Source organism: Sapajus apella, unplaced genomic scaffold (assembly GCF_009761245.1).
Source record: "Sapajus apella isolate SASKATOON/1434 unplaced genomic scaffold, GSC_monkey_1.0 scaffold80, whole genome shotgun sequence".
In the NCBI taxonomy this organism is placed as follows: domain Eukaryota; kingdom Metazoa; phylum Chordata; class Mammalia; order Primates; family Cebidae; genus Sapajus; species Sapajus apella.
In genome coordinates this window covers 7,828,260-7,851,508 of record NW_022437020.1, presented here as the reverse complement: position 1 = coordinate 7,851,508, position 23,249 = coordinate 7,828,260, and the positions used below count along the sequence as shown (strand labels likewise).

The 23,249-nt window shown below is 37.8% G+C and overlaps 1 protein-coding gene across 8 annotated transcripts in view; it reads right to left on the bottom strand.

Moving 5' to 3' along the window:
• Positions 1-23,249, bottom strand: part of LRRC28 (leucine rich repeat containing 28) — a 127,942-nt gene that overhangs the window by 7,454 nt on the left and 97,239 nt on the right. For all 8 annotated transcript variants that reach the window (XR_004261153.1, XM_032252832.1, XM_032252835.1 and 5 more), the window contains 3 exons: positions 21,353-21,455; positions 13,040-13,215; positions 11,250-11,409 (listed from right to left, as the gene is read on the bottom strand). Coding sequence is in view for 7 of the 8 variants with exons in the window: in XM_032252832.1 (XP_032108723.1) it covers positions 11,250-11,409; positions 13,040-13,215; positions 21,353-21,455 (439 nt within the window). In the remaining variant the exon portion in view is untranslated. The remainder of the gene's footprint in view (positions 1-11,249; positions 11,410-13,039; positions 13,216-21,352; positions 21,456-23,249) is intronic.

Below are 23,249 nucleotides of genomic sequence, written 5' to 3'. Positions count from 1 at the left end.
TGGCTAATTTTATGGGTTTTTTTTTTTTTTGTTTTTGTTTTTTTTTTTTTTTTAAGTAGAGTTGGGGTTTCACCACGTTGGCCAGGCTGGACTCGAACTCCTGACCTCAGGTGATCCACCTGCCTCAGCCTCCCAAAGTGCTGGGATTACAGGCGTCAGCCACCACGCCTGGCCTAAATGCAATCCTTATGAAAATCTCAACAAGGCTTTTTGGATTAAAAATAAAAATAAAAAAAAAATAAATTTGTTCTAAAATTCAGTGGAAAAGTGTAGGGTCTAGAATAGTTAAAACAATCCTGAAAGGGAAAAGTGAAGTGGAAGTGTCACTCAACCTGATATTAAGGCCTAGCATAATCTATAGCAATTAAGACAGTTTGGTATTGACTAAGAGATAGACACAGATCAAGTGAATGGAACAGAGAATTATAGTATATTAATACATAATTACATACGCTTCATGACCTTGCGGCTAGGTAAAGATTTCTTAGAACACAAAAAGCACTATTATAAAATTGAAATGAATTAATTTAACTTGATTGAAACAGAAGACTGGTTTTCAAATGACATCTTAAAGTGAAACGGCAAGCATCACTTTTGTATTTTCTTAACTCAGGAAATTATGTAAATTTTAAGTTTTAAGATAATTTTGCATTACCTCTAATTTTTAAAAATTAAAGTTGGTTGAGGGGAGGTGGGGATGGTTAATAGGTACAAAAAATAATCAGAAAGAATGACTGAGACCTAGTATTTGATAGTACAACATGGTGACTATAGTCAATAACTTAACTGTGCATTTTAAAGTAACTAAAATTGTATAACTGCATTGTTAGTAATACAAAGGATAAATGCTTGAGAGAATGTGATTTTCATGATGTGATTATCATGTATTGCATGTCTGTATCAAACATCTCAGGTACTCCATAAATATATATACCTACTATGTACCCACAAAAATTAAAAATGAAGAAAATTAAAAATTATTTTTTAAAAAATAAAGTTGGTTAGAACCCTAGTTCCGATAATTTTTATGCTACAGCAGAATATATACATTTGTATAAATCATAATTGAAAAGAACCACAGACACAAAATAACATTAACTATCAAGTACATTTTGGGGGATAGCTGACAAAACACAGGGATCAAAAGATAATGATGTTAAATGCAAATCATTAATACAAGGGATACATTTAATACCACAGTCTTTAGTTTTCAAAAATAAAGCTCCCGATATGGTTTACCTGTGTCCTCACCCAAAACCCATCTTCAATTGTAATTCCCATAATCCCTATGTGTCATAGGAAGGACCTCGTGGGAGGTTAATTGAATCATGGGGGGCAGTTACCCCCATGCTGCTGTTTGTGTGATAGTGAGTGAGTTCTCATGAGATCTGATGGTTTTATGATGGGTTTTCCCCTCTTTGCTCAGCACTTCTCTCTCCTGCTGCCATGTGAAGAAGAATGTGTTTGCTTCCCCTCAGTCATGATTGTAAGTTTCCTGAGGCCTCCTCAGCCATGTGGAACTGTGAGTCAATTAAACTCCTTTATAAATTACAGAGTCATGGGTATTTCTTCATAGCAGCGTAAGAACAGACTAATACAGCTCCCAACCAAAAGCATCCAATTCCATGAAGACATGGGATTTATATTTATTAAAGGACAGTCTCCCTTGGATCATCATCAACTCCTTATGAAGCTCATGGGAGTGGAGTGAGTATCCTGGAGGTGTCATATTTGTGCTACAAATAAATCCCAAGACTGTGTACTTATTTGCTTTTGGAAGACTGATCTTAAAACATATTGTATCTGCTTGCTGTATTAATAATCTGAGTTATTACAAGTACACCAACAAATCTGCTGCCTTAAGAATGGATTCATGTAGGTTAAGTCCTTTAAAATCCATAACTGTGGCACCAGAGACATCAGAGGTCTGGGAAGACACTTTGAGCTAAGCAATAAGCTCTACAGTTAAGAAAAAGATACTGATAAATTCTACAAAGAACATCAGACATGGCATTTGTTAGTTTAGAATCTCTGAGCATATTTACAGTCAAGGCAGAAGAAAGAGCATTTTAGCTTGGTTTTAAAATACAGAAATACCACTATTCCTTAAAAGAACGAATCACAATGCTGTTGGCACATACTGGAGCCCACGAAAATAATAAGAAATGTGGGATTTTTTTCTGCAAATATGTTTCCTAATTAAAAACACAAAGCATATATTTGACTCACACAGAAAGTCAAGCCAAAAGAAAAAATATTTACAAGACAAAGTTAAAATCCTGAGCCTGTGTACACATTAACTTATGCAAGAATGATTTAATAACATATTTTATCTGCTTGTTGCATTTATGTCAGTAGCGACTGTCTTTCATGGGAAGATTCTATGTGCAGAAACAGAAACATCAAGCAGAATTCTTTCTTGATTTGTCCCCTTGCCCTAGACATTAGGAATGAGATATATATATGAGAAAAGAATTGAGTGGTGGGGTCAAAGCATAATTTTCAGTACCTACTGCAGAGCACAGGCCATGACAGATGGTCAGCAAATAATTCTTGAATGTTATAAGGAGGAAGAAACAGTTAACAACTTTTTACTTCAATTTTCGAAGACTATTTCACTTACGGGAAATTTCATAAGCCACCTTAAGAGGGTGCCAATGAATAGGTTTCTGCCAAAAGGAAAAAAAAAATCTCCAAAATGAGTATGCAGATTATGTTGGTATGACTGATATTACTTGGCTTCAAAGAAGCAATAGCCACAAAAAGCAAGGGTAAGGAAATGTGAAACATTTCATAGGTGATGAAACCAGATAACAATTACATAAAAGAGCTTCTTTTAAAAATAAACTAGTAGTGAGTGGGAGAAGGGAGTATCAGTTGTTCTGAAAGACAAAGGGAAACTGTAAGACCAAGTCAGTTTTGCAGGCCCTCTAACAAACAGGTCTCTATGTCAGGGCACAGTAATCACGCAGACATCTGGCACTCTGATAGAATCACTCTGGCCCAGAAGACCAACATTTCCTGAAAGAACCAAGCTATGTAAATCTGAGCTTGCAAGTCGCCCAACTGAAGCCCACGGCATCCTCACCTACCACAGTGCCTGGCTGGCAGTAGATGCTCAAAGTGTGTTTGCTGACTGAGTGGATAAATTAATAAGCAAGAGGTCGAGTCTTCTGAGCTATGTGGAAGTAACTTCAAAACCTTTTTTAAAAGAGGCCATTGGTATACTAATGTTTTGTTTTTTGTTTTTGAGATGGAGTCTTGCTCTGTCGCCCAGGCTGGAGTGCAGTGGCACGATGTCGGCTCACTGCAACCTCTGCCTCCTGGGTTCAAGCAATTCTCCTTCCTCAGCCTTCTATTAGCTGGGATTACAAGCACCCGGCATACTAGAGTTTTAATAATTAAAAATATTTTAGGCCGGGAGCGGTGGCTCAAGCCTGTAATCCCAGCACTTTGGGAGGCCGAGGCGGGTGGATCACGAGGTCAAGAGATCGAGACCATCCTGGTCAACATGGTGAAACCCCGTCTCTACTAAAAATACAAAAAATTAGCTGGACATGGTGGCGCGTGCCTGTAATCCCAGCGACTCAGGAGGCTGGGGCAGGAGAATTGCCTGAACCCAGGAGGCGGAGGTTGCGGTGAGCCGAGATCGTGCCATTGCACTCCAGCCTGGGTAACAAGAGCGAAACCCCGTCAAAAAAAAAAAAAAAATATTTTTAATTTCTAAAGCAATACCAGTTTGTTATAAAAATTCAACACTACTCAAAGGAAATCACTGTTACTTTGGTATATAAGTCCTTCAAGACTTTTTCTCTCTCTATATACAATTGTTTCAATCTGTGTGTATGTGCATGTATTTTCTATATATGTGCACACAGATGTACACATATATTCACACCTATAATTGCTTGACAAAGACTGGATCACACTATGTAATCTTTTATGCAACTTGCTTAACATTTTTAATTGAACAAAAAAAAATTGCCATAACAGCCTTTCCTTTTCTGATGTGTATATAGTTTTAGGCAAAGGGCTTTTTCAAATACCTCTAGGTAGAATTTTTTTCAAACATTCATAGATTTGTAAAATTATATCCCAAGTATATAGAGTTGAAAATGAAAGTTCCCTTCCCACCTGACTACTTCATAACTCCACATTCCCCCCTCCCAAGATACTCAGAGTAAAGAGCTGGAGCTCCATCCTTCAGGACTCTTTAGTGCAAACACCCAAATCACGTGTGTGTATGTATGTGCATACATACACATATTCAAAAGTATCGTGTTCACCATGTTAGAGAATATTTAGTTTTGTGTTTATGAGTTGAAAGTATGTTTAAATTCATTATTTATGAGTTCATTTATTTCAAGATTTCCCCAAGCTAATATGCTGGTCCACTTAGCTAATTAAACAGCACAGTGGCTAAAACACAGATTTGGAGCCAGACTGTTGGGGTTCAAATCCCAGCTCTGGTATGACACCTTGGCCCAGTATGTAATCTTCCTGTACCTGTTTCCCCTGTAAAGTAATATAGCTCAACTTCCAAATGATCTCTTTATCACTAGGACTATTGGTTCTTCCATTGCACCCCATGGCTTATTACACAAAAACAGAGATAACATAGCAATAAAGCCTGAACACACTCTGTACTACCTGTTATGGCTAAAGCTTAACCCAGAAATATGGGAAGAACCATTGGGATACTAGGCTATCTATAGTTCCTGTCTCAAAATACCCTGGTGATTAAAGTAAGACCTTTTGGTTAACTGTGACAGTTAATTTTATGTGTCAACTTGGTTAGGCTCTGGGGCCCATTTGTTTGGTCAAATACTAGTCTAGCTGTTGCTGTGAAGGTATTTTTTAAAGATATGATTAACATTTAAATCACTGGACTCAGAGTTGAGGAGATTACCCTCCACAGTATGGGTGGGCCTCATCCAATTAGTTAAAGGCCTTAAGAGCAAAAAAGTAGAAAGTATTCTCCTTAAGACTGCAATAAAGAATCCCTGCCTAAGTTTCCAACCCGGTGCCCTGCCGAAGTCAGACTCAACACTGCAACTTCAACTCTTACCTGAACTTCCAGACTGCAAGTCTGCCCCACAGTTCTGAACTTGCTGGCCCTCAAAACTGTGTGAGCCAATTTCTTAAAATCAATCATTCTTTCTCTTTCAATGTGAGAGATTTTGCTATCAGGAGGTGGGATGCTGCTGTGGCAAATACATAAAAATGTGGAAGTGGCTTTGACATGGGTTAATGAATAGAGGATGGAAGAGTTTTGAGGTGTGTGACAAAAAAGAGATAATTGGGAGAAATAAAGAAGAATCTGGCAGGGGCTCACAAAAGAAAGAGAGGAAGGAGCTATAGAGAAAATTTCTATTGTTTTAGAAAATACACACATTGTCAGAACAGAATGTTGCCAGAAATACAAATGTGAAAGATGCTTCTGGTAAAGTCTCAGACTGCAAATGAGGAACGTGTTATTGAAAACTGGAAGAAAGGTGATCTTTGTTATGAACTAGCAAAGGACTTGAGTGAATTGTGTTCTGTGGGATGGAAAGCAGAATTCTAAGTGATAACTTGGATATTTGGCTGAGGAGATTTCTAAGCAAAGTGTTGAAGACACAGCTTGCTTGCTTCTTGCTGCTTATAGATGTCAGTAAAATAAAAGAGGAGAGAGAGAAATTGAGCACATTATTAAGCAACAAGGAACCAGAACTTGAAGATTTGGAAAATTCTCACCCTATTCGTATTATAAAACATGAGAAAACATGCTGTGGAAAGATCATCAAAGGTGTGGCTGGACAATGGTTTGCAGATTAGGCATGTGACTTGTGGATCATCAACTATTTCAGCAAAAATACTGCTAGCTTGTACTGAACAGGACAGAGATGGGATGAGATGAAGAAAGGCTGTCAGACTCCTGGGGTTCTAGGCAGGATGGCCAAAAGGTCTACCTAGATACAAACATATGTTATCTTTATAAGGGAAGAAAGAGCCCAAGGGTAGGGCAACATCTTTGGTTCATCCAGGACTAAGGGAGCGTGACTGTCATCCCACTGGGCCCAGAGAACAAAGTGTGGAGCCAAAAAAGATTATTCTTAAAATCTAATGGAATTTGACCTTCTAGATTTTAGACTTGAGACCTGTGACCCCCCCTTTTTTTTCCCCTTCTAACATTCTCCCTTGTGGAATGGGAATGTCTATCCTATTCCTGTCCCACCATTACATGCTAGAGGCAGAAAAATTGCTATTTGGTTTCATAGGTTCATAGCTGGAGAGGAGTTTTGTCCCAGGATGAATTATATCCTGAGTTTTAGCCATACCTAATTTAGATATTTAAGATGAGATTTTGAACTTAAGGGTTGATGCTGAAATAGATTTAGGACTTTCTGGATGTCCTATATCTATTAGGGTGAATTTATTGTGCATGTGAGGACATGAATTTTGGGGGATATGGTATTGTGAAATATTTAGTCTTAGACCCTGTTTCCTGACATATGGCTCCTAAAACTCTGGAATCTCTTGAGTGATTAGAGTATCTGTCATATGCTAATGAAACAACTGGTAGCTGGGGAATCCCCGGGTAGCTTCAGGATGTGTGTGCCGGCCATTAGAAAGACCAAGACATGATTAGAGGTTTGGGACTTTTAGCCCCAACCTTGATCTCTGGGAAGGGAAGAGGGGCTGAAAGTTGTGCCAGTCACCAATAGTCAATGGTTTAATTAATCATGCCTATGTAATGAAGCCTCCATAAAAGCTCAAAGGACTGGGTATGGAGAACTTTGGGATAGCTGGAAGACTGCATGCCCAGAGAAGGCATGGAAGCTCCATATTTATTCCCACATGCCTTGCCCACTGTATCTCTATCTGGCTATTCATCTGTATCTTTTACAATAAACCACTAAACCCAAGTGCTATGGTTTGAATGTCCCCTCCAAAGCTTATGTTGACATTTAATTGCCAATGTGACAGTCCTGGAAGGTGAAGCCTGTAAGAGGTGATTAGGCCAGGAGAGCACTGTCCTCAGGAGTGTTGTTATCACAGGAATGGGTTAGTTATCATGGGAGGGGGTTAGTTATCATGGGAGGGGGTTCCTGAAGAAAAGGATGAGTTTGATCTGATTTTGTTTCTTGTACTCGCTGCCCTTCTGACATATTATGATGCAGCAAGATGGCACTCACCAGATGTGGCCACTTGATCTTGGACTTCCCAGGCTCCAGAAGCATGAGCCAAATAAACCTCTTTTCTTTATAAATTATTCGATCTCAAGTACTCTGTCACAGCAGAATGAAACAGATAAAACAGTTAAGTGTTTCCATGAGTTCTGTGAGCCACTCTAACAACTAAATTGAACACAAGAAGAAGGTACTGGCAGCCCTGATTTTATATAGCTGGTTGGTCAGAAGTACAGGTGACAATCTACAACTCGCAACTGGCATCTGAAGTGGAGGCAGTCTTGTGGGACTGAGCCCTTAACCTGTGGGATCTAATCCTATCTCTAGTAGGATAGTGTCTCACATAGACAGACTTACAGGACCCCCAGCGAGTGTCTACTGGAGAACTGATTGGTTGCTGGTGGGGAGAATTTCCCACAAATTTTCGTGACAAGATGTGAGGCATTCAGTATTGAGTGACTGGGTAAGAGCAAGAGAAAACACTTTTTTATCTCAGTGGGACCAGAGGGCAAGCTATTATGGGTTGAACTGTAAAGCCCCAGAATTCCTATGTTATAGTCCTAACCCCTGGAATCTCATAATGTGACTATTAAGGACTGGACTGTTTCCTTCCTAAATTTATGTTGAAGCCCAACCCCCACAATATGAGGGCATTTGGAGAGGAGGTCTTTGGGAGATAACTGGTCTAAATGAAGTCATGAGGTGGGACTCTCATGATAGGATTTGTGTCCTTATAAAGAGAGACACTCTCTGCCATGTAAAGACATGATGAGAAGTTGACTACCTGCAAGCTAGGAAGAGAGCCCTCACCAGAACCCAAACATGCTGACCGCTTGATTTCAGACTTGTTTCCTCCAAACTATGGGAAAATAATTGCTGCTGTTTAAGCTACCCTGTCATTCTGTTTTGGCAGCCTGAGATGACTAATATAGAGAACTTATTTGGGAACAAGGTAAGATGAGGTCATTAGGGTAGGCCCTAATCCAGTATGAATGGTGTCCTTATAAAAAGAGAAAACTTGCACACAGAGACAGACATTCATAAAGGGAAGATGACGTGAAGAGACAAAGGGAGAAGATGGCCATCTACAAGCTATGAAGGCCTGGAACAAATCCCTCCCTCACAGCCTCAGAAGGAACCAACCCTGCTGACACCTTCATCTTGGACTTCCAGCCTCCAAAACTGAGATACAATAAATTTCTGTTGTTTAAGCCACTCAGTTTGTAGCACTTTGTTGCAGCATCCCTAGCAAACTAATCCAATGCCCCTGAAAAACTTTGGGTAGCCTGGTTGCCTGCCAGGAAATACGGAACTTGTGAGATCCCTACATGCTTGGGAAAAGAGATACATGTTATTTTACTAAGAAATAATCTTCTATGTTGAAGTTCTTCATTTTAATAAATTAAGTTTTAAAAACAAAAATTTGCTATGCCTACAGAATCAAAACTCATAAATGTACTAGTTGCTATTCTTTGCTACATATATTTGAAAGTTTGGTATTTATTGTTTATGCAAAATACTGTCATTTCTTTTTACTTCACTCAGTATTAAATTTAGGTTGAAACTAACACTTCCATTGACTTTGGTATTTTAGAAGATTATTCAATATGCTTCTTTTTTGAAATAATGCCAGATGTTCACATTAATTTAGATACCTGCTGATGTGTTACTGCATGACAAGCAATGCAAACAATTGAATATATTAGAAAACTTAGAAAAATCTTTTAGAGTTTATGATATTAAAAAATATTTTCAGCAACAAGCTACTGGAGATTCAAGTATTTGGTTTTCAGTTACAAAAGAAAGTACTTTAAAGACTATGGTAGAAACTGAAGCCAGTGCTTTTAATACAATCTCCATGGCAACATGGGAAGGATCACAGCCTGGTGGGCTGAATGAAAGCCACAAACTCTCAATTTCAGACCCGAGCATTAACTTACATAGAAAGCCATGTTCATATCTTGGCATTTCATCTCTGCTATTTATGCAAGAAAAGGACATTCCCTTAGTCCTATGTACTTGATATACTCATTTTATGAAATTAATACTATTAGTTAATACTATTATATTTATGTTCTGAAACAACAGAAGATTAGTCACTCTATATTTCTAAGATGTAGCAGGGAAATTAAATAGTAAATGGAAAATTCGAGAACTGACTGAATTCCTCAAATTTCTTATAAAGATAATATAAAAGTGATTTCATTTGAAGGATCTAGTTTATTTTCATAAATGAACTGCCATGATAAAGTTTAATTTTAAAAACAGGTATTCGGAATTTGATTGGTTACTGAGCATCCTGACCATATCATTTTGTTTATGTTGTCATATTTTCAGTAAGGAAATGTCTTCTACAGGAAATTATATAATAATACATAAGGGTTTTAACTGTAGTTTAATGAATTAGTTAAGATTTTCCTGTGATGTCTTGCTAATATAAAGATCATTTGCTAAAAACAGAACAAAAAAAAGAAAAAGCCTCTGAGCTATAAAAATAGATAATAATAGTTAACATTTGCTTAATATTTATTACATGCCAGATACCATCCTGGGCTTTTTGCAGGGATGATCACATTTAATTCTCACAATAACCTTATTAAACAGATACTATTATTACTCCCATTCCATTGACAAAAATACTAAGCTCAGGGATGGTAAATTGCCTGAGGTTGCCTTGTGGAGTTAGAATCAGGGCCTATCCATTTGACCACGATATGCTTCTCATAAATGTGTCTGTTAATTTCATTAATGTAGTAATACATTTGGACCCCAATTCAGTTCTTTTTATTCTAATTTAAATGCAATCCCACCAAATTGGTTATCTGATCACCTTAGAAGTATCAAATTAGAAAGATTTGGAGTAGGGCTCCTGTAAGCAGGAAACATTAAAAACACAGAAGATTGAAATAGGAACTAAAGTATAGCAAAACAGGATTCTCCAGAGCAAGAAAAAGAAAAATACAGTTTTGGGACAGAGAGGGTAGAGCTATGGAAATGGGAACTACCATTTGTTGAATACCTCTCTTAAGTGCCAAGTGGGTGCCTTTCTCATCTGCCAAGCCTCACGTGGCCCTGTCACGCAGGCTGTTGTATCCACATTTTGAGAAGTCCCAATAGCCCACCCACGTTCTCACAGCAGAAGAGCCAGGCTTGTCGGGTGCAAAGTCCATGCTCTGAACACTGCCCCATGCTGCCTACCTTGTACGGATTAAGAAACGAAGGAAAGAAAGAAAATCTTGGAAAGGTTTCTATTAACATGATTACAAGTGAAATGCTTTTTGGCTCTGAAGAGGGATAATGGCTTCAGTTACCTGGAAAATTTACTCATCTGAAATATATTTGATGGTGATAAATAAGGTACTATAGTACTTTTTCTTAACTTAAAAAAATTCAATCTTAGAAAAAGTTTAAATTTAGTTTCCTAAATTTAGGAAGCCCATAAACTAAGGTTGTGCAAATGGGGGATTTTTCATTTGATGACTTATCTTTAGCTGCTATTCTTTTTTTAAAGTAACAGTATTGGGGTTTTGTTTAGTGAACATTGTTAGCAAATTCAAAGCAAATGTGCTAAGAAATAGAGTGGCATGATAATGCCACTTGGAAGGGTTAGAAACTCAAAACAGAAACACGTGTGTTCATTATGCACATGCACACACACACACACACTCTCGTGCACACACAACTCAGCCACACATTTTCACTTAGCAACACCAACTAAGTGAAAGAGCTGGGCACATCCCATTATACAACACATTTTTTTTCCTTTGCATTCCTTATTGCCTAAAGGCTACTATGAATAGGGAAATAGAAGGAAAACATTCTCACAAAGAATGAGATCCTGTAAGTAATATATACAATAAAACTGTCTAGCATATGACCAAAAAGTTAACTAATAAAGGCAAGTCCAGTTTTCTTGTGATGTTTAAAGTGTGCATCGTTTCATTTAGCTGTTTCTCAGGAAGCATGTTATGCCCCTTTAAAACTGCTGACTTAATGCTTTCATGCACAGCCTCTCCCCTCCCTGCCCAGCACCCCCTGCCTGGGTGTAAACCCTGGTGCCCACTTAGGCATGATTACCCCTGGTGCAGCCCTGCCATTGGTGTCTCTCTCAAGGGAAAGAGCTTCGGGTAGACGATGGTAAACATAGGCTCACTACACCGATGACAGTGCCCCAGAGGGCAGTGCAGCAGCTCCAGGAGACTTCTGGGTAATGAGATTGGAGACAGAAAGTTCAAATCTGGAACACAAGAGAAAATCACACACAAGTAAAAAAATCAGACCTCCTTAAACCTGGCTTCTCAAAATATTTATCTTTGTTACCAAATAAGTTCAGTTACTTAAAAGTACTTCATGTTGAAAATTCTGTGTCTGATTTATAGGCACTGAATAAAAATCTAACATCATTTGGAAACGAAAGGAGTATTTTATATTTTTGATACTAAAAGAAAACACAAATTCACTCATTTTAAGAACAACCAGAAGCTGTCCTGAGGTAGAGGCAAGGAATGAGAGAGAGAAAATATTTTTTAAGAACAAAGATCAAAAGGCATAATTCACCCAAAGAGGATTTTGCAAACTTTAATAAGAGTCAGAGAATTTTAAACATACTGGAACTGAAGACTAAAACTGACTCATTAAGTTGCTCCCTAATCTATATGGCATTCAGTATCAATCATCCACCAGGGCTAAATCATATTTATTGAAGAGAATGAAAAGGAGGAAATGAAAAAGAATGAAAAATAATGAAACCAAGCTTTTCCTTGTTTCACTCCCACAAGCTGTAATTAATAAAAATAGAGAGCTTCCTTCCCAGCTTAGTCTGAGCTACACAAAAGAGATGTTTAAAGCAAAACATCCCAGTGACCGAGGCAATCTTGAGGACACATTTACACTGGGTTTCTACTGATGATGAATATCCAACAGAGAGAGAAATGGTCATGCTGAGCTGCAATCGAAAAATTATCAATCCATCTTTGGGAAGGAAATACAAATCATCTTTTTACCTTTTTCATCCATCCAGACTCATCAGTAACACTTAGAAAAATGGAATTTACTGACTGGTGAACAACTATAGTTTTCTGTTTAGTTTTTAAAACCAATTTAACTTTGCACTAGGCATTTCTGGAAGGTTAATGTGAGATGTTTTTGTATGGACTCTGTTTTCTAAGTAAAGATGAAACATTTCACAGTTTTAAAAACACTTGAAATGTATTTTTCATATTAATATTGCCTAGTGCTGTCTTAAAGCATTTCAGACATACACCCACAATACCTATCAAACCCGTGCACTGCCAAATCCTTTCCAAATTTTAGCCGGCACGCTGCAACGATACTGCCAACAGCTCCCGGTGCTTCTCCTCCTTTAGGTATACACATTGCTCAGATGCGAGGAGGTAGCAGAGGGAAAACCTGCTCTACTGATGTATCCAACTTGAAGGACAAGATCTTTCCAAATTTCCCCTACTGCCAGCTTTTACTTCAACCAAATACACATTCCCAAACACCAAGTTCCTTCCTTGAAACCACACAGTGGAACTTTAAATCACTGTCCTTACAGCTGACAACCACATTTTAAAGAATGCTTCTGTCTGTGGGGGATGCTAAAGTGATCAGTGTTAATAAAATATCAAAACTATTTTTCTTATTAGAAAAATCCTGTTGCACAACAATGTGAATGTACTTAATGCCACTGAACTGTACATTTAAAGATGGATAAAATGGTGACTTTTCTGTTATGTCCATTTTACCACAATAAATTTTTTTTAAAGATGAAAGACAAAACAGGTACACAAAGCACAATGTTCACTAAATGAGACAGAAAAATTAAAAAACAAAACAAAACAAAACAAAACAGAAGTCCCATGTACCTTTCAGAAAGCTGTGGTAGGTATGATACAGACTTCTCATGGCCAATTCCTGCAGAGGGAGGACGTGATCATGCTCTGTCCCTATGGCCTTCACCTCGGCTGGGAGGAAAACGGTTCGAGGCCCTGATGAAAAGGAAAGCAGCTTCACCTCGGAAACTTGAATGGGAGCACCACAGCTGCAGAAAGACACACATTCACAGTATTATTAGCAATAAGGAAAAGAATACGGGTGCCAATAAACTGTGTTAATCAAAATATACATTTGAAAATTTATGACACTGCTGAATTGCCAGAATTCTTTTCAAAGTGAACAGATGCTACCCCGGGTTCCTTCATAAAACCTGGCCTAGAAATCTAAACTCATCAGTTGGAACTTAGCTAAATCATTGCCGAGGACCAGTCACTTCCAGTGAGGACGAACTTTAAAGGAACTTTCCTTCTTAGGCTTTACACAATTTTCTTTGTAAATTCTACTTTTCCCCATTTTATTACCCTTTCCAAGTATGTGTTTTTTTGAAACTCTCAAAAAAAGAATACTTTGTTGAGTAATAGCATCTTGGTTTAATATAATTTTTGTATAGAAAAACAAACCCACAAAGCAAATAGATTTTAAATGGCAGAAGATAACTTTATTGGACCCTTCCATAAACTTGTGGGGAAAATATTCCTGGCATACTCAATAAGCCAAGTATCCATTTACCCACACCACCATCATTAGAACAAGATGTTATCAGTCATTTTAGTTTTTGCTAGGCTGATTAATGGAAATGTCTCCTTGGTTACCAATGAGTTTGATCACCTTTTGTTAGGTTTACTGGCCATTTATATTTCTTTTTCTGCCAACTGTCCATTTGCATCCTTTACCTGATTTTCTACTGAATTAAAATATATCCATTTGTAGGAACTTCCATATTGGTGGTAACAATCTTTTGTCATATGCACTGAAATATTTATCACCAAAAATGTTTTTGCCTTTTAACTTTGCATCTGGTTCCCTTTGCCAGCAGTCATTCTTTTCTCGTGTGAAATCTATCCACTTATTTCCTTCATGGCATCTACATTTTCTGAATTTCTCAAGAGGGTTACCCTAATTTGAAGACTATGCATATATTATCCTAAGGTTTCTTCCAGTATGTTTATTGTATTTTTACATGGAGTTTTGTTTCTTTTTTTAGACAGAGTCTTTCTCTGTCACCCAGGCTGGTGTATAGTCTGCAATCTGAGCTCACTCCAACCTCTGCCTCCTAGGTTCAAGTGATTCTCCTGCCTCAGCCTCCCAGAAATCTAGGATTGCAGGTACCTACCACCATGTCTGGTTAATTTTTGTATTTTTAGTAGAGATGGGGTTTCACCATGTTGGTCAGGCTGGTCTTAAACTGCTGACCTCAAGTGATCAGCCTGCCTCAGCCTCCCAAAGTGCTGGCATTACAGGTGTGAGCCACCACACCTGGTCTTTACATGTAGATGTTTTAGCTATTTGTCTTACTTGGTTATATAATATAAAATAGGACACAATTTTTTTTTCTTTTACCAAATGGAAAAATAATACTGGTAGCATTATTAAACAACACTATCATTTACCTCTGAATTAAAATGTTCTCTTTATCATATTAAGTTCCCATATACCCTGGCACTGGCTTCTGGATTCTTTAGTCTGTTTCAGTGATGCATTAATTTAACTCTGTGTCAACTCTATAGTGTTTTGATTATAATACTTTATAGAAGAGTCTATCATTTGATAAGTCTGCCTTAACTATTCTTGTTCAATTTTTTTCTTGCAATTCTCAGTTATGATTCAATTTGAACTTTGTAATTATTTTATCTACATTTCCCTAAAGAATTCCAGAGATTTGAATTAGAATTAACATTGATTTCTATGTTAAGACAGGTAATTTGATAATAAATTTCCTTATTTGCAAACATGGTATGTCTGTACTATCTAGCTAGTGCTTTATATCCTATCCTTTAATACAAATTTCACAATTCATATAGATTGTTCCTTTGTTGTGAAATTTATTACTAGATATTTAAATGGGTGGTACAAATATGAATGACATTTTCCCCCAACTTTGATTTCTAATTATTGAAGACATAAAGAAAAGCTGTTGATCTTTGTATTTTATCTTATATTTAGTCACCTTACTAAATTCTTTTATGTGTCTGAAAAAAAACTTTTTTGGTAGAATATCTTAAGTTTTCTAGGTATTCAAGCATATCACCTATAAAAATCTGTCTAGTTCTTTTTTCCCGATATTTATATTGTCTATTTCCTTTTTTTCCATCTTATTCCATCAGACAGATGGTAGGGACAACAATGGGTCCTCACTCCTCTCCTATTCCTGATTTTAATGGCTATAGTTTGAATATATCATAATTTAATATAAAAATTATTATTGGCTGGGCACAGTGACTTACACCTATAATCCCAGAACTTTGAGGGGCTGAGGTGGGCAGATCACAAGGTCAGGAGATAGAGACCATTCTGGTCAACATAATGAAACCCCATCTCCATTAAAAATACATAAAATTAGTTGGGCATGGTGGTGCATGCCTGTAATCCCAGTTACTTGGGAGGCTGAGGCAGGAGAGTTGCCTGAACCAGGGAGTCAGAGGTTGCAGTGAGCTAAGATCGTGCCACTGCACTCCAGCCTGGGTGACACAGCAAGACTCTGTCTTAAAAAAAAAAAAAAAAAAAAAAAAAAATTATTATATATGGCTACAGAATTCACCAAAAGTGTTTCTTAACATACCAATATAATCATGTTTGTTTTTCTTTAATATAATGTTGAAGTAACAAATTATCAGTATTTTAAGATAAACTTTAAAATATTTAAAACATTATTTAAAAATATAATCATATAGAAAAAGTACACAAATTGCAATTGCTCTGTGATTTTCACAAGATGAACACACTAATCACACCAAGGTCAAGAACAAGACCCTCAGAAGACCACCTTGGGTCTCACTGCTAAGCAAAACCCATACCCCAAAGGGAACCACTATTTCAAATTCTAACACTATCGCCTGGTTTGGCCTTTTTGAACAGCATGAAGGTTGCTGTGCCTGGTTTCTTTCGTCAACATTATATTTTTACAATTCATCCATTTTGCTGTGTGTACTGTAGTTTATTCATTTTCATTGCTGTGTAGTAGTGTGGAACTACTACAAACCGTGCCTCCATAAAAATTATGTATTTTATTTGGTACATATGAGCATATACATTTGTGAGGACAACACTTAAGATCAGAACTGGGCCTATTACAGTGAGGAGAGACACACATTAGTATATAATAAGGTAGAGTGAGAGGAGAGTGAGAGCTGTATGACTTTTGATAGCACCCGAATAATGACCTTTTCTTCTTCAGAAAGTATGCTTTGTCATCTACATGTGCATTCTTGTGGGAACTGCTACAGATTTATCCTTCTCCTTTTTAGCAAAAAAGTTTTTCTTTAGCAAGAGTAAAAGGAAAGGGGAGAAGTGGATATGGAGATGGAAAGAAACTATGTCACCTAGAAAGAATAAACCTTGGCTTGGACAAAGAGTCTGTCATCTTGGCAGAGCTACTTAGGCTAATTTCTGTTCTGAGAATGTATTTATATAATTCTGAGTTGACTTTTTTCTTTAGCACTTATAAAATATAGTTGTACTGTTTTCTGGACTTCAAAGTTTCTGATGAGACATTAAAAATCTTTTTGAATTGCTCCTCTGTATATAATATTATTTCTCTGGTTGCTTTTGAAATTTTCTTTTTATCTTTTGTTTGTTTCAGCTTTGCCTATGCATAGTTTTCTTTGAATTTATATTGCTTAGGATTTGCTACACTTCTTGAAAATGTAAATTTGTTTCTAATCAAATTTGGGAAATTTTCAAACATTATTTCTTCAAACATGTTTGCTGTTGATGTTACCCATTCTCTCCCTATTTTCCTTCTAGGATGCCAATTATACATGCATACGACTCTTTTATATTGGCTGGCAGGTCCCTGGTGCTGTGTTCATTTTTGTTTTCAATGTATTGTCTGTGTGTCCTTCAGATTGGATCGTTTCTATTGATCTACCTCCAAGTTGAGTGACTTTTCCTCTCTGTTACAACCATTCTGCCATGAAGTCCATCAAGTTAATTTTTTACTTCAGACACTGTATTTGCAATTCTAGATTTCCTTTTTTTTAAATAGTCTCTATTTTTCTGGCCTTTTCATTCATTACTTCATTGAGAATAATTATAACAGCTGCTTTAAAATCCCTGTTTGTCATTTCAACAATTTCGGTCATTTCAAGTTGGAGTCTCTGCTGGTCACCATTCTTCTGGAGAATGGGTCACATTTTCCTGATTCTTCATATGTCTTGTAATTTTGGAATGTTTTCTGGATATTGTGAAAGTTATATAGAGACTCTGGGTTCTCTTACATTCCGCTAACACTTAAAAGTAATTAATATTTTTGTTTTAACAACAATTAACTTTATGGGCATCAAACTACATACTCAGTCTCTTAAATGACAGTTCCAATCACACTTCAGTACTTTCATCTGCAGCCAGGCCACTTTGGTCCTGCTCCATGGTTTTGGGTATCCGATACTGGGGGCAGGCAGCCCCTACATAAAAATGGGACTACTTTTAGTATACTGGTTTAATTCAGAACTCAGAATACATTTCTCATACAAACAACTCTATTATGCTCAGTGGCTATATTAATAAACCATTAGAATAATATTTAACCAATTTGGACACAAATCCAGCTATAATTGCTTGTTTACACAAGAAAAAGTAAAGCAGCGGCTTTTTTTCTTTCTTTCTTTCTTATATAATCAAACAACTGGAAAAAATCATCCTGTATAGGATCACTTTTACCATTAAGTTCTCCTCAGTAAGCAAATGTGCCAATTACCATTCTCTAAAATTCTAATATAGGATGAGCCTCTCTTTCTGGCCATAATGTAGAAGCACTGGAGACATTTACTCCTGTAGTAAGAAAAACCCAGAAAAAATAAAGATCTTTTATTTCCATAAGGCTAACAAATAGCATAGATGCCAAGAAGCTGTGACAGCCAGTCTCCACGTGGGCTGTAGTCCCCTCCTACTGTGAATAGGGTTGACCTGTGTAATCAACAGGATATAACAGAAACAACGGTGTGTGGCTTTGAAGCTAGGTCATAAAACACAGTTCCATGCTATACATTTCCATCATTCTACCTCTCTCTTAGGGTATTTATTATTTGTATTATAGTTATTTTTGCATATCAAGATAAACATCTAAACTATCTTTGTTTTTCCCACAATTTCTAGCACTGTGCTGGTCTGCTAATGTTGACTAGTTATTTGACAAACAACTAAATACAGAATAAGGAGAAGCTAACTTTTTTTGCATTTCCATGAATACCAAAGATAATTTTATGAGACTCTGAGATTTCTTAAAACTGCAACATTTGTTATTTACTATTTTTATACCTGTTTATAAGTTTTATACCCCATTCTCTCTCTGTTCTCCCTCTGAGATGTGAATCTGACATACATATGTGTATATCTGACTTTTCTTACACTGTCCCACAAGTCCCTAAAGCTGTGTTCATTTTGCTCAGTTGTTGCTCTAATTCTTGGCCCCTCAATCTGAAAAGGGTACTGCAATTGTTTCAGAGCTTGTACAGCACAGAAGCAGCTGTTCTTATATCCTTCGCCTACATCTGGGCCAGATGCAACATATGATAGCAGTGAAGAATCAAAGGAGTTGATCTTTCAGGTCTCAAATCACTTCCTTCAAGAGGACTAGCACCAACTTTGTTCGATTATTTAGGGTTTGCTTGACTCCCTGGCTGGACCAGAAGGTCCATGAGGGTCGGCACGGTGTCACTTAGCGCATCACTGTACAGCCATTATCTCATACGGTGATCAAACACAGTAGTTGCTCAATAAATGTTCACTGAAGAAACAACTGGACCAAGATTCTTGTTCTGAATCAAGAAGGGCACTTTCTAGGCTTCAAATACACCAACATCCTTTTGCTAGATTTCCTCCAGAGCCTTGTGCTACTACTCCTTCCCTCTCCTTTCCTTTAGGCTGAGGCACTAAGCACTACCAATTTGAACTGGAACCGGAAAGTCCCTTTTCGCGTATCCAACAGATAAAAGAGGCAGAAGAAAGCAGATTCTTAATGCTGTGGTCAAAGCTTCAGTAGTTACCATCTATTAAAATTCTGAACACATTTTGCCATAGAAATATTATATGAATATAATTTTTTTGGGTGCAAAATAGGTCAAATGACTCTTTAATGAGTTTGCTTAGGAATGTAAGGGCCAGAGCTGTTTGTATGAAGAAAGCATTCTGAGTTTTGAGTTAAACCAACAGAGTAAAAGTGCCTTTAGATTACAGGCCATTTGTAAGTATGGCTGCTTATTCCCCCAATTCTTCTAATATTAGAAAACTGGTTGTATGATACTATCCTGTTAATAATAATTTTATTTCTCTATTACTACTAACAAAAGTTTAATAATAAAAAAGTAGACTACTACCTAATAATTTGTGTATTTTCCCGTTTTGTTTTTCTAAAAAGATTTGGTGTTCTCATCAAATTCACTACCACTGCTACCAGATACCAAGTCAAAGATTTCAAAATATCTCTCTACTTAGCACAAATAGAACATTCTAGTAGTGAATAACATCTATATCTATATCTAAACAACAAAGTATAACACACTTCTTCTTAAATTGGATTTGTGTCCACATTGGTTAAATAAGCTACTCCTTATTTGTGGCAAAGACACAGATCACATTTCAGTGTGGTCTCTGAAGGTTCTGGTGTGGGAAGAAGTGCTTTCAGCTTTGGAGCTTGCTTGCATCATTCTATATACCATGGTGATTGTGGGCATTTTATTTACCACCTGGAAAAATTAGGCTGAATTAATGATCCTTTAAGAACTCAATTAGGATTAATGACTACATAGTACCACAGCTGTGACATAATCCATTGTAGAAAAATTACTAAGCTAAAAACACCTATTCTATTATCTTTCCTTCACAGAAGGTTCCAGAATACATCTCGTAGCTTGGAGTTCACCAGCCTATATAGGCACTGAACTCATCTAGGGCTTTCCAAAGATAACAATGGCCTAAGTTTTTCTAAAAGATGGCCACTACTCCTAGGACTGCCCCTGGAGCTATGCTATGCCAACGGGGGAGCGGCTGTCTTCTATGTATATACTTACTGTCTGTCATCCCTTTTCTTGCCAGAACTTCACAAAGCGTGGGCCAAATCATTCAGGATGATGGGGAATAGAAGAGGAGAGTAAAACATGCTGGTTAGGTGCCCAAGGGGGATGACTTGGCTGCTTAAGTGGGAAAAGGAAGGTCAGTCACACGTGGGTCCTGGTAGTTGAGTGGCCCCATCTTAATCCCTGGCCACTCAGGGAAACACTTTAGGGTGTTTCTGTGCCAGTATCGTAGAAGGAGAAGATGAAGCCATCTTTCTAAAAGTCTGACTAAAAAGGAAAGATTATTGCTGCTCTGAAAATAAAACCCATTAACTGAAATATCTGTTTTGGTTGCTAGAATCATGATTTATTCTGAGGGACTATCTCAAATGTTGAGTTCTAAATATTTCCAACTGGTAAAATCCTAGATACTAGGACTGTCACTGCAGTAAAATTGTCATTGCAATGGGCTTCAGAGAAAGAAAACCTTCTAAATTAATGCGGATTCCTCTACTTTCTGTGACTGACACCACAGAGTTTATAATGGTACATGTGGCAATGCATGTATATCAAACCATCACATATATACAATTTAAATAGTTACAGTTTTATTTGTCAATTCTACCTCAATAAAGCTGGGGTGTGGAAGGGAACTAAAAGTGTTTATTTCCATAACAAAAAAGGTATACATGGATTCATTTTTCTTTAGACTAGAAAATAATAATTTATTGACTGAACCCAGCGTGCAATATTCCAAACTGCCTGAGCTAAACAGACCTAGTCTATTATCTTTGCTTCACAGAAGGTTCCAGAATACACCTCCAGCTTGGAGTTCATCAGCCTGTATAGGCACTGAACCCATCTAGGGCTTCTCTGTACAGAACAGAGAAGACAGCCGCTCCCCCCGTTGGCATGGCATAGCTCCAGGGGCAGTCCCAGGAGTAGTGGCTGTCTTTTAGGAAAACTTGATGAAACTGTTATCTTGGGAAAGCCCTAGATGAGGGCTTTCAGTGCCTATTTATCCTTAGTTTCTGAGGATACTTGGTTTAGCATATTAAGGGCAAAGACACAATTGAACAGAAGTATCAAAAGTAATCTGTTTTTTAGTTCAAAATGTGAAATCAGCCTTACCCACTGCACCCGATGACTTTATTGTACAGATAAGATGGCAAGCCTTTCAGGTTTATGTTGTTATCCACGTATACATATTGTAGTTCTCGAGATCGACCTAAATCTGAATGAAAAAGAAAAGTGCTATAATTCCTATTTACAGTCACCATTATGTGAAATACAAAATTTAACATATAATATTAGAAATATCCAAAAATTTCTATTCTGGAAGAAAATCATAAAAAGTGTTATATAAAGTAAGTTATGGGTCAGCCTAAACAAGCCTAGTTCTGCCCTTTGATAGATTCTTTGCTTGGCCAAACTTCAGTCAGGTTCCTGAACTTTCTTCTAAGTCCATCTGTGGACCTTGTAAAATCCAGTTTTAGCCAAGAACTCTTCTAAGTCAGTTTAGCAAGAACCCCTTACTCAGGATATCTGATTGGGTTCCTCCTTTCTTCCTCGTCCCCTGGGTCTGATCACCCTGGCCTGTCTCCAGCAAGAATTCCATTTGGTCAGTCATCCCTTTTCTTGCCAGAACTACATATTGTGTCCTTATTCCTGAAGTTTCCTCTGAGCAATTTTCCATCCACTGACCACCTTGCTCCTTGGCTGTAAATTCCTACTTGCCCATGTTATACTTAGAGCTGGCCCAATCTCTTTCCCCAACTATAAGACCCAGTTGCAGTGGTCCTTGTACCTAGGCTGATGGTCTCAAAGTCTTCCTTACTATGCTTTAACAAGTGCTACAGAGTAACTTTTCCTTTAACACCTTATAAAGAGATTTCCTGTGTCTCACGTCCCATGGGCAAAGGTGGATGGGGGAGGGCTAGGCATCAGACACTGGCTAGTAAAGGGTTTTATGATCTAGGCAGATTTAAGAATAGATAGAACTTCCCCATGAGGAAGAAGTGAAGCAGAACCCAAATCCCAGTCCTGTGAGATGTGACAGTGACATAGACAAAACTTAAGGGCCAGAGAGCAGAGGCTGTAATGGGTATGAACCTGGAAAGGGAGGAAACTGAGAAAGGGAGCCCCTAAAGAAGGATCTACAGGAATGTCAGAAAGAGGCAGAACTCAGGTATTTCCCAGAGGTGGCAGGGCGGTGAGAGGGCAGAGTGGAAGAGGATCCAATGAGGAAATAAGGATGAAAGTACAGATGGAGATTCCTGACAAGTACAGGTAGTAGAGACACTTCCCAGGTATCCAGGCCATCCCTTCCCACGTGCCCAGGAATGTGTGACCAGCTCTCCTCTCTACTCCTAAACACTCACTGACTAGGGCTATTTGTTTTTATTGCTACAGAGGTACACAACAGTGTCCTGAGCAGTCCTGCTAACCCTCTGCTCTAACATAATATGGCAGGGCTGGTGGGTGGTGGTGCTTATGCCTGTAATCCCACCACCTTGGGAGGCCAAGGCGGGCAGACTGCTAGAGCCAGGAGTTCAAGACCAGTCTGGGCAACATGGTGAAGCCTTATCTCTACCAAAAAAAACCTAATTAACCCGGTGTGGTGGCGTCTATCTCTAGTCCCAGCTACTTGGAAAAGGTGAGAAGATTGTTTGAGCCTGGGAGGTCAAGGCTGCAATTAGCCAAGATCATTCTGCTGCATCCAGCTTGGCAACAAAGCGAAACCCTGACACAAAATTTTGAAAAAAGAGAGACAGAGAAAAAGAACATAGTCTTTGAAAGGTTTTCTAGGGTTTTGCTTATGAAAATAGAAAACAGGCTGAAGGAGAGCTCATCCTCCTAATCTTTCTTTAGGAAAGTCAAAGGCCCAGACAGCTAAATTAGGAGGTTTTTAGATTCATTCACATTGCAAAAGAAAACCCATTTAACTGTTAAGGACCTTTAGGCACTATGCTAAGCCTTGGAAATATAGCTATGAATACAGCATTAACCGATGTGGAAACAGACAGGA